We start from the raw sequence: 12573 nt of genomic DNA on the forward strand, positions 1-12573 counted from the left end.
AGGAACCTGACATAGCCATCTCTAATCCCTACAACAATCTTGCAAGGTCAGTACTGTCAAGCCCAGAGAGGCTGAGGGCACTCACATGAGCACCAGGTTACTTACAATAAATTGTCGCTACTGAAAGAGAGGGACTATGGTGAGCACTTACTAACTGCAAAAGTAAGTTAAGCTAAGAACTTTAAATACATTATCTCTTCTTATCATTGCACAAAGCTAGAGATATTATTGTTTCATTATAGGTAATGAATGTGAAACTCAGAGAGGTTAAGCAACTTGCTCTGAATCATGCAACCAGTGACATAAGCAGGACTCAAATTCCATCTGATCCAACCCCAAAGCCCTGCACCTGGGCTGAAAACATGTCTATAAATTACTTCTGTCAAGGGTCCAAGGGGCTTGTCCAACCTCAGGTGTTGTCCTGCCACACTTGAACCAAAGTGATCAGAGTTTGGAAGGCCAAAGATGCCATGCTCTGAAGAGAGTGTAGATAGCCAGAAATGTGTGGGCCACTTCTGGGCAGGCTGATTCCCCACAATCAATCACACAGCAGGGCTCAGACTGCTCTCAGACACCCCAAGTTCTTATCTGAACATCTTACAGGTAGAAGTTTTCTTCATCCATCCAACCACCCACGTGCCCAGCCAGCCAAACATCCACACACCCATCCATTAACTGAACGCTTACTATGTGCCAGGACTATTCTCATTTTCAAGGAGCGTACAGTCTAGCAGGGTGACGGTGAGAAAGCAGGTCAACATAACTTTAACATGAAAGTTCTACGCATAAGGAACGAAAGAGTGCTATAAGCAGAGGCATCTGACACACTGAGGGTCAAAGAAGGAAGAAATATGCATAGGCTGGGACCTGAAGGCTGTGCTGAATTGTCCTAATAAGGGTGAGGGCCAGGGCAGCAGATGAGCAAGGCCCAGAGGGATCCTGGGCCTCACGATATGGACCTCCATCTACCTGCCAGAGCTCACCACAGTCTCTTCTCCCCCTAGCTCGCTTTGATTCGGCCACAACTCCCTAGCTTTCTGTTCCTTGAATAAACCGGGCTCATTCCTGCCTCAGGGCATTTGTAAGTGCCATACCTTCTGCCCAGAACACTCTTCTTCGAAGTTTTACATATGCAACTTTCCTGCATCAATCAGGCCTCACCTCCACACCTTCCCCATATGGAGGCCTCCCCCGACCACCCAAACAAAAGTGGCTACTCCCTGCCCCTTAGTCCTCCCCATCTCATCACTCCATTTTACTGCCTTCATGCATAGATCATGACAGAAAATCATCTTGTTGATTTGTTTGCCTGGATACGGTCTCTCTCCCCCCACCCACCCAAGAATGCATGGGACTTTGCCTCTCTATTGAAGACTGCTGTATTTCTCAGTATGCTTAACGGTGTCTGACGCACAATATGCCCTCAATAAATAACTGTAGAATTAAAGACTAAGTGGACAAAAGTACAGACAAATGCACCCAATTCAATAATTTGAGTATGGTTGGGGCCGAGAGGATAAGGAATAGCATAATGTGAGCCAAAGGCATCTGCAGGGACCAGACTCAGGCAGGGATCCTACTAAGGAGATTGGATTTTATGCCAAAGGTGACTAGGCTATAAGTTCCTTCAGTCCCAAGACAGGACTATAGTTACACCACAGACCACCACAGAGAGGTTTGGAAACTGATAAAAAGAGATAAGTTGTCTTCCGATAGCCCCTCCTGTCTGAATTGCTTGTCAGTTTTGTGAACTGTAACGACAAGCTGACCTCCTTGCTTAGTGCTTTAGCTTACTGGAAAGAACAAGACATCCTTAGACAAGAGAAGAATAACCAGTTCAACGGGGGGAACTCAGAAGACGAATTTCAAGGAGGCTGTAGAGAATCAAAAACCAGAATCCAAAGTCTGGTAAGTGGAAGAACATGGAAATAGGGGAGAAGAAATTATGGACAGAAGGAGGTAGAGGGGAGGCTCTGGCAGCAGTGCTCGGTGCTCCTTACAGCACAGGGCTGGGGTCTCAAGAATACTTGTCTATCAAGAGACCCTGAAGCCTGTGTAGGAAACAAGAGGACAAAGGCAGGAGGTGCAGCAAGGGTGCTCAGCACCCTCTGTGGTTAGAGGATGTAGGAGGAGGCTGGAGGAGGAGAGCGGCGAGGGGCAGGCTGAGGGACAGCGCTGGAGGCAGCCTGGATTGCTGAGCCACAACTCACACTGCTAGGGGATGGGCACATCCTGGCAAGGGAGACAGTATGATTTGCTCACAGGAGATTCATCATCAATGTAATCCAGAGGATTAACGATGAAACTGGAAGGGTGCAAAGGAAAAAGACCCAATGACATTGTTAAACCAAACCCTATGGAAGCTAGCACATCTGAGATGGAGTATCAACTATGTCTTAGGCAACGTGTGAAGTAAGCACTTTATACACTCATTTAATTTAATCTTTGCAAAAATCCGATAACTTAGAAAAACTGAGGTTTAAAAAGCATACCTAAATTGCACAAGTGACACAGCTAGAAAGTAGTAAAGCTGGGATTTAAACCCCGGTCTACCCAACTTCAGAGACTAAATTCTGGGAGGAATTAGTACTTAAGGCAAGAGAAATTGATACAGTAGGAAGTGGCCTGGATATTGGTTGCCTGCATCTCGTTTACCACATCCCATCAAGTCATTTCTCCTTCCTCTGCCCATAACCCTAGCATTACTTGGGAATCCACCCCTACCTGGCTCTCAGTCCCCATGGTCTAGATCTCAGAAGTGAAGCATGTATCCCAGGTCTGTGCCAATCAGTACATGCATTCCCTAGCCACAGTATGTGATTTTGGGAATCAATGTGACCTAAGCCTGTCTAATCAGAATAAGACCTCAGAGCTTCTGGATAAGACTCTGGCTCTTTCCTGCTGAACTTAACTTGGACAACACAAGTCTGGGGCTACTGCAGCTATCTAGCCACCAGGTCCTAGATATGCCAGGGACCTCCACATGGAGTTTAAGAATGAATCCAGCCCAGGCAGGCAGAGCCTGAGAGAATTACTTGTAATGATACTGTCTGAGCCTTGAACCCAACTGTTTCTAAAGCTAGAAGCTATCCTGAACTTTTCACTGACATGAATCAATAAATTCCTCCCCTTTTAAGGTAAATTTGCATTTTCTTTTACCTGCAGTCAGAAGTCCTACTGTACCACATTCATAAAGAAAGCGTTTGCCTGTATGAATAAGGATAGAAGCCTTTGGGTGAGAAACAAGGAGGGAGAGAACAAAAAGCTATGGTTGGGGCCACCCACGTAACAGAGATGGAGGTTTTGCAGAGCAGATCACCAAAGTGGAGGAGAGGCAAGATGTAGTCCTGCACGATGAACACTTCTAACTAACCAAATGTCTGAACGTCTTATTCTGGTAAAATAGAACATTTAATAAGTCTGAATTTCCTTGGCTGACAACTTCATCTCTCAGAAAATTAAGAGGAAATGTTATTCTGCTTTTCATCTGCGTCAGAAGGTATAACAAGTTGTTGTTGTTTTTTTAAATGGGGAAGAAACCTTGGGCAAAGATGATTATGGGATTTTAAGAGTTTATTAAGAGCATAGTAAGAACACATTTTAAAAGTTCAGAAGAAAGCTAGGGGGCTTCCCTGGTGGTGCAGTGGTTGAGAGTCCGCCTGCCGATGCAGGGGACACGGGTTCGTGCCCCGGTCTGGGGAGATCCCACATGCCGCGGAGTGGCTGGGCCTGTGAGCCATGGCCGCTGAGCCTGCGTGTCTGGAGCCTGTGCTCTGCAATGCGAGAGGCCACAACAGTGAGAGGCCCGTGTACCGCAAAAAAAAAGCTAGGGACAATAAAAATATCCTGAGATCTGGAAGGCAGCCCAGTGGAGAAGGGAAGGAGCCCCTCTAAAACCAAAATCTGAGAGTTAATTACAAAATCTTCAGGTAGGAAAAAGTAAAAAAACAACAACAAAAAAATCCTAATCTCAGCTAGCAAATTCATCCTGAATGGTTCAAGGCAGACATCACTTACCAATCACAGCACTTTTTCCTATTAAGCCTGATCTCATTCTCAAGTTATCTTTGACCCAGTGCCCTAGTCAGGCACGAAGAACTGAGCAAAGCTGGGACACAAGAATGAACCCATTTAACATTGCTGGTAGAAAGAAACCAATGTAAAAACACAGGGAGCTCTCAGAGCTCACGTTATAAAAGGACACAAGAAATGCATCAAGCAGAGATAAAATACAAATCCAGTGGAATGGGCCTACATGAATGCCTACAGAAATGTTAAAGTCTAGAAGGGACTGAGGTTTGTTTATTTAAAGCAAAGTAAAATAAAACAAAATTTTCTAAGAATTAAAATAAAGAAGGGGAGAACTTAAAAAAAATATGAGACATAGGTATCTCTGCTTGGGAAGATGACCACAGCACAAATAAAGTTGAATTCTTCAACTTCTGGATTTAGTTCCTTAACTTCATCAAGATGAATGAACTTCATCATGAATATGAGAACCACCTTGGTTAAGAGAGACTGAAAGACCAAGGTGGGGAGGAAGATGGAAAAGGCCCAGCTGTTAGCATGCCAGGGCCCTAAGGGAACTCGGAGATGGGCTCAAGAAACCTCTCAGGTGATCTCTGAGGAATCCAAGAGAACAGGGAAAATGCCAGAATATTACAGACTAAATAACAAGACTGGAGAGCCTATAACCAACCTCTGCAATAGGCTAAGCTGCATTCCTAACTGGGCAGATATCAGCACATGTAGGAAAGGAAGCACCGAGGAAAAGCAAGCAACTCAGTAGAAAAATGGGCAGAGAATAGGTACCAGCAATTCAGTGCAGAGGAAATACAAATGATCAATAAATATAAAAGGTCCCTACCATCATGAAAATACACATTAAAATAACCAGATACCATTTATCTACACAGCAGCTCAGCAAAAATGAAAAAGATTGATAATATCAACTGTTGGCAAAGATGTGGGGAAATGAGCGCTCTCACTTGTGGTGAGAGCTAGTAGTGAAAAGCTAGTAGTGAAAGCTCTCACTAGCTTTCTTTAAAGGGCAGTTTGGTGGTATTGATTAAAATTAAAAATGCATTGTATATTGACCTAGCAATCTGAAAGCCTCACACACGCAGAGGCTTGTAGAAAGTTTCTCATTACACAACTACCTACAACAGTAAAAGAGGACAAAAAATAAACTATCCAAGATATGGCACATGCTTAACTACATTATGGTACCTCTACCTTATGAAGTGTCATACAACAGTCAAAAACAAAGGTAGCCCATATACACCGAAACCGAATGATTTTCAAGATCAATATCATTCATGCTACAAAAAAAGCACAAAAAACTCCTCTATATTTATATAAGCACATATATGAATAGAAAATAGTTTAAAAGGATCACTGTTAACTTGGTAACAGAGGTAACCCTGGGAAGGTGACCAAGGATATTTCTCTTTATTTTCTGCATCTTTTTTTAATTGTTAATTTTTCTTGCCTTTATTGTGTTGATTTTTTTTTCTTTTGGCCACGCCACGTGGTATGTGGTATCTTAGTTCCCTGACCAGGGATCGAACCTGTGCCCCCTGTATTGGCAGTGTGGAGTCTTAACCACTGGACCACCAGGGAATGTCTTCACTTATTGTACGTATGTACGTATGTATGTATAAATAAATAAATAAATAAATTTTTTAAAAAAAAGAATGAACAACAAAAACTAGGAAACAGTGAGCATGTACATTAGGAGTAAGTCGTGTCAAACCTGCCCAGTTTCCTTCTCCTAGGATGAAGGTGGAAATGCCAATGTCACTCTGAACAGAGTGCCTGCAGGTTAATGGCACAGGCTTTCATATCATCATTATGGACACAACAGAAAAATTCAGGCAGGATGACAATGCTAAGAAGCAGAGGCAAACCTGACTGAATACCTGTAGTTAAGAGTTACTGATTCAGGGCCCACGGGGAAACCTCCAGGACAGTCTTTGGTCCTGTTCTGTTCAACATATTCATTCATTCTTCCAATCTCTCACTTACTCACTCAACAGACACTTGAGAGCTTACTATATGTCAGGCGTGCAGAATATACAAAGATGATTCCCACCTGAAGCCTAGGATACTGAAAAATAGACAGAAAAAAAAAACCCCAGCATGACAAACGCTCGACTGAGTTTCTAGGAAGCTCCAAGGGTAGAGCCTGACCCAAACCTGGTCTCTTGAGGGAGGTCACTATCTATACCAAAGGTCTGATCGTCTCAGGAAAGATATCATGAAGCTAGGAAGTACCACTAACACCAAAAATCGCATACACAGGAGTTGGAAAAGGTGGACAATATAAAAACATCCATGTGAAACCCATTTGCAGTTACTGAAGAATCGTGTCTTTAGGTTGCTGGAGGACACTACTCTTGTTTTGAGGCCTCACTAACAGATCTTTTTCAAAGAGGCCTCTAAGCAGAGCAAGGTGTCCAGAGAGTGAAGAATGGGGCTCATGTCAGATGAGGACTGGCCAAAGGCACCCTGACTTTCCAGGACTACCCCACCTTCTCCAAGCCCATGACTCCACTCATGTTTCTCCTCTGCTTTCTCACAGGGAATCACCCACAGTCAACAGACTCAGGAACTTCAAGATCCCTGATGGTACCCTGGTTGGCCCACTCAAGGGAAGAGGCAGCTGGAAGACAGCTCCCAAGTCAGCTCCCAACCACGAGGTGGGCCGTCGGTGGCATGTTTCCAGTTTGCAAGATCTTTCTTGTCTGTCCGCTCCCTCCTCCCCAATCTTAGCCCCAAGGGTTTCCTTTCCACCACACTCAAGAGAAGAAAGACTGAGAAACATACAACCAGGTACCAAGGCTGTGTATCCCAGGCAGTCATTTCACCCTCCCAGCCCTTCCTGTTTCTCTGTTTAATGAGGACAGTGGACTAGATAATTCCTAGGGGACCTTCCAGCTCTGCCGGCAGCATGTGCTGGCCCCGTAAACAGTCTCCTCCTGGAAGAAGTCACCATTTAAAAGGACTTCAGGGGCTTCCCTGGTGGCGCAGTGGTTGAGAGTCTGCCTGCCGATGCAGGGGACACGGGTTTGCGCCCCGGTCCGGGAAGATCCCACATGCCGCGGAGCGGCTGGGCCCGTGAGCCATGGCCGCTGAGCCTGCGCGACCAGAGCCTGTGCTCCGCAACGGGAGAGGCCGCAACGGTGAGAGGCCCGCATACCGCAAAAAAAAAAAAAAAAGAAAGTAAAAGGACTTCAAAGAGAGGGCAATGCTTAATAAGAGTGAGTGAACGGTGGAATTCTGGGCATCCAAGAGTTCTTATTTGGGTTCCCCCACCTGTGCAGGAAGCGCTCTGGCAGGGACCCTCCATGGGGACTGACCTCTTCAGTGACGATCGAGATAGCACCTGTGCAGCCTGGTTCATGGCCCTGACCCAAGCGTTCATGTCCTCCTGGGTGTCGGCACTGAAGTAGTAGGTCCTCATGCCTGACTGCTCGGCCTGAGAGCCCCTGGTGGAGCTATTATAGATGAGTGCTCGCATCCCCATGTGCACGGCCTGGAGGGAGAAGACGGAAACCCAGGTCAGAGAGGTTAGTGCGCGTCTCACTTCCAGGAGCAAAAACCAGAAACGCCCCGGCCAGGTTCTCCCTTCTTCCAGACTAAAAGCCCACGCACCACCCAGCTTATTTCCACACCTGGAAAAAACGTCACGGGCTGGATTCCCTTTTCTTGGTGAAGCCAGGCCTAGGAACAGCTGTGTCTGTTCCCCCACAGCAAAAGCCCCGCAGCTGTACCTGTTTCCTACTTATCTTACTCCCACTTAGGGAGGGGCACACAGTCAATTCAAGGTTTGAGAAAGAGATTTTTTTTAAAAACCCTCATTCCATAGAAGCAGACTCTCGGGAATCCCTGTTTTAGTTCTTCTGAAGCACCTGCTGACTGGAATTGATTCAAAAATCAGCTGCTCAACAGCAGGCAGCTCGGTGCCGATATTCACTCTGCTTCCTGCATGGGCATGAAACATGATGTACAACCATCAAGGAAGCTGCTCTTTTGTCTCGCCAAAGAGGCAATACAAAGTTCAGCTGAGCAGTCTAACACTTGACTGAAGACCCTGGCACACCTACTATACGTCAGGAAGCCTCAAGGTGCTTTCACATGTTCCACAGGTACTGGGAAAAGCAACTGCAATGGACTGCGAACAAGAGGTTTTCCCCCTTGTGCTCTGATAAGCAAGGTCCTTTAAATTTGCAAGGAAAAAGCTCACCAAATCCACATAGGAAAATGATATGGAAATAGGAAGATTTACAGAGTGCCTACTATGTGTCTCCTAGGTACTTCCGTGAGTTTAATCTCATTTTAATCCCAACAGCCTTATAAGGAAGGAACAGAATCTCTTTTACAGATGTGGTAAGTGAAGCTCTGAGAAGTTAAGTAACTTTCCTAGATTTCCACGCTTGGTCACAGATTCTTCACAGCACCTATTACCTGGTATTCTTTATTTTACATGCTTGTTTATCATCTGTCTCTTCCCTGCAGAATATAAACTCGATGAGAGCAGGGACTCTGTCTATTTTGTTCACTACTATATCCCCAGGAACAGTGCCTGGTACATAGTAGGTGCCCAATGAATATTTTTGGAATGAATGAAAAGTTGGAGGCAGGATTCACACCTAGGAACGTCTGACTCTGAGTCCAAGCTTCTCTGTACAGTGCTCTCAGGCTCTATCCAGAAATGAGTCTGATACAGATCACTAGTCTGATAATCTGGATCCAGAATGACAGACAGACGCCATGCAAGGACCAGACAGAGAAAGCAAAATGAGAGAACTAAACAGAATCTGGAAAATGACATGTTTCTAAAATCACCAATGGTCATGGATAAAACCTCTCAGATGAACTGTCAGCATTCACTTCTCCACTCACATGCCTAACATCCAGGTCCAAAAACGATATTAAATACAGGCCTGCTTGTGACATTCACATATCTGAATCCATCCAGCCCAGTGCCAAGGGAGTCCAGGCAAACTCGGCTTGCAGCTAAGGGTTCCACAGCAGGTTCTGGGGCAGGCATTTACTTGAGTAAGCTAAGGTGATTCAGTGAACAATTACTGACTTACAGAGGACTAAACATGAAACAGAAGTAAGCCTGAACCGACCTTAACTTGGGAAGTATAAGGAGTGTCATTCACCACAACTCCTACTACACATGACTGCTCCATGTTATCTGTTTGCAGAATGGGACTAGCCCCATCTATCCTGGCAGAACTAGCTGATGGTTAGTTTTCCTGGAGAAAGCTCTGAACGGGTAATCAACCATTTATAGTGCAGTGATACCAGACCTGTGGATGTTCAGAAGAAAAGTACCTAACCCGAGGACTCAAGGAAGGCTTCCTGGAGGAGGTGGCCCCTGAGCAGACACCTAAAGGACAAGTAAGTAAGAGTTGGGGAACTCTTCAGGGCATTCCAGGCTGTGACTAAAGCTCAAGGGGGGTGGGGGTGGGGGTGGGGAACGACGGCTCCTAAAGGCCACCGAGAGCCCTGCTTGGCTCGTCCTGCAGACCTAGTGGAGCCTCAGGGTGCATCTAGCGCCCTGGCTCCCTGACAATGCCTAGGAGCTGCCTGGCTGCGAGTACAGTTAGAGAAGACAGACAAGAGAGGCCCACATGACCCTTTAGGCTCTGCCTATGTACCACTACAGATACTCTGAACAATCTCAGGCAAGGTGCCCTAGCAACAGTCATAGAATTTCAGCTCTGCAAACTGAGAAGAACTGACATCAGAGGCAAGCATAAGGCCCAGGACACAAAATACTGCACACTCCTCAGGATGCCCAAGAACATGGATCCTGAACTGTCCCAGGGCCCATCCTCAGGTTCCTAAAAGAATGACACTGCAGCCCGAAGGGAAGGGAACCCTTTCACACTCAGGAAACCACAGCCCTGTCTGGAGGACCACCTGAACATCACCCATTCTGTCTACAATAGCTTTTCTCCCTTCTCAGGCCCTGAAGACCCCAACCATCCCCCCAAACATGCATGTCTTCTGTCTCACAGAAAATATATTTAGGGAACACTCTTGGTGAAGCCTATTTTTAAAAAAAGAAAGAAGAATGTACGACACATAAAAGATGTTTTCCTAGAATGTATTTTCACACCTCCCAATGAAGTGTTAAGATGAACTATATATAGTTATTATAATCAGTTACTCTGAGGATATCCCAAACGCTGTCCACCCCACCCCCCCAAATTCACATGCAACAGCGTTATCCCAATTGTTTGCCCAGTAGCAACACTAAACCCTAGAAAGGAAGGTTTTTCTGAGGAAGGCTTTCAGGCTGCAAAAGACCAGTGTGACACCCATCGAACAAAATGTTTTCAGAGCCAACAATAAGCAAGAGAGGCTCTGAACAATTTAATAGAACAGTATTCCTAAAATGATAACAATAAACATTAATTGAAACCACCTCCCACCTCCTGCAATGCGTATACGGGTGACCAGAGTAAGACATGGAAGAAAAGCAAAGAAGAAGAGAAAGAAATTGTCCTCCCTCCCTGTAATGCAACTGAAAGAGGACAGAGTTCAGGGTGGAGATCTGCCTCCATCATCTTCCAACTTTGGGACTGTGGGCAAGTTTTTTCAGCTCTCGGATCCTCGTGTTCCTAATCTATAAAATGAAGCTAATGATCCTGACCTCATAGGCTCCCAACAAGCACCAAATGAGGTAACATGGGTAAAAGTAGTTCTCAGTCACAAAAGGTTTTACAGAAATAAGGCAATGCCATATCATGCAACATGAAGCGAAGGAGGATCCAGAATCTTCAACCCACAGCAACTCCGGAGTCACCGAGGACAGCGACAGTGGTAAGAAAGCATGAGGAGGGCTGTGCTGATACTAGTCACAGAAATAGCAACAGGAAAAGAGGGGTCTAAATACTTAAGCTAGGCTGGAGGACTCAAAAGCTAAGATACAAATGAAAGTACTGTGATGTGATATTGTTTGTTTAAAGAACTTATAACTTTGTTAACATGAGTCTGAAACGCTCAACCTCTTAACTTCTTCCCCCCGACCCCCAACAGAAACAACTGCTTTTGTGAAGCCATTCTGGGGAACACAACATTTCTTAGGATGGAATTGCTGCACTGGAGGAGCGGGGGCAGTACCTTAAAGGAATACTTGCGACTTATGCGATCCTCGGGGCCCACTGTTGAGATCACGTAGCTGGGCAGAGGGATGCTCCCAAGGACCACTTCTTCTCGGCTGTCTTTGAACGGAAATACAAATCAGAACAACCTGTGGCACCTTCTTTGGGCTGGTCCATCCCACTGCCCTAGTTCAAGGCTCCTTATCTCTCCCAGGATGACTGCAATCACGGATCGCCCATTCAGGTGCTCTGGGGACCTCTGTGCTAGTGCTGGAACTACACAGGTGAATCAGACAGGGCCCTCTCCCCGAGGAGGGGGACAGGCATGTGTGCTCAGCTCGACCTGCTAACTCCTGAAATACAGAGGCATACCAAGTGCTGCGGGAACACACAGACAGGAGTGGCACACAGCCTAGGGAAGTGGAGAAGGCTTCAGAGGGTGATATTTAAACTTCTGTAAAGGATGGGGAAGGGAATTCTGGGTGGTACACACCTCATAGGCAATGTTAGAGCAGGTGTGAAATATCCTACCTTTGATGTCTATTCTCTTCCTCCCCCAAACCGTCTCCGTTACCAGAGGTAACTTCCTAATGACAGAATTGGTCCCACTGCTCTCCCACCCGAAGGCACTTGCTGACTGTCCACTGGATACAGAATGAAGCCCAACTTCCTCTGTCTAGTGTCACAGCCCTTTTGCATTTTGGCTCTTACCCACCTGCTGAGCCTTATCTCCTAGTGTGTGCTCCATGCAAGACTCACTCTGGCTTTGCAGGTCTGTCATTCCACTTTCTTCTGCTTCTAGAACTTTAATCAAGTTGTTTCTTCTGCCTAAATGCCCATCTTCCCCCTACACATGGGCAAAGCTCTACCCATCCTAAAAAGCCCAACTCGAGCCCTAATTCTTCTGAGGAGCCTGCCCAAGTTCTCCAATATGGAATTGGCTTCTTGTTCCTCTTGAACTGCCTAAGCACTCTGGATGTCTTCCAAAACCTAGTCTTGTCTTAAAATTAGGCTATCTCTTCCTCCATATTTTGAGCCTTACTTCCTTCTCACCTTTGCACAGCCCCTAATTCTATGTACTGGGGCTCCACAAATGTTCATATGGCCAATTTAATTCACCAGTTGCCCATCCAATAACAGGGGATAAATCCAGATAACAGGTTACAAAATATAATGTTCACCTATTCTTCCCATCTCTCCAGATTGAATCAAAGGTGTGCCTGTGCCCCAAGTGGGGCAGAAGTTGGAAAACCTCTAGATCTTCAGACCTTAAGTAGAAGGCAAACTGGATTCTATTATTTTAACTCAACAAATGGCACTTCCAGTGCTGGGACTGGTAAAAATGAAATCACCAACCATGCACATATGTAAAAGTGAACACTTTGGCAGGTTAACAGGTTATCAATTAGCTCAGGCCACTGGTCCATTCACTGGATTTGAGAAGACC

General features: G+C 45.7%; 1 protein-coding gene across 2 annotated transcripts in view; it reads right to left on the minus strand.

Moving 5' to 3' along the window:
* PLEKHA7 (pleckstrin homology domain containing A7) overlaps nt 1-12573 on the minus strand; it is a gene marked incomplete at both ends in the record, with an annotated part of 134366 nt that overhangs the window by 52786 nt on the left and 69007 nt on the right. For both annotated transcript variants that reach the window (XM_079707701.1, XM_079707702.1), the window contains 2 exons: nt 7362-7537; nt 11146-11246. In XM_079707701.1, coding sequence (XP_079563827.1) covers nt 7362-7537; nt 11146-11246 — 277 coding nt within the window. The remainder of the gene's footprint in view (nt 1-7361; nt 7538-11145; nt 11247-12573) is intronic.

Source organism: Hyperoodon ampullatus, assembly GCF_949752795.1.
Source record: "Hyperoodon ampullatus genome assembly, chromosome: 7".
NCBI classification, from domain to species: domain Eukaryota; kingdom Metazoa; phylum Chordata; class Mammalia; order Artiodactyla; family Ziphiidae; genus Hyperoodon; species Hyperoodon ampullatus.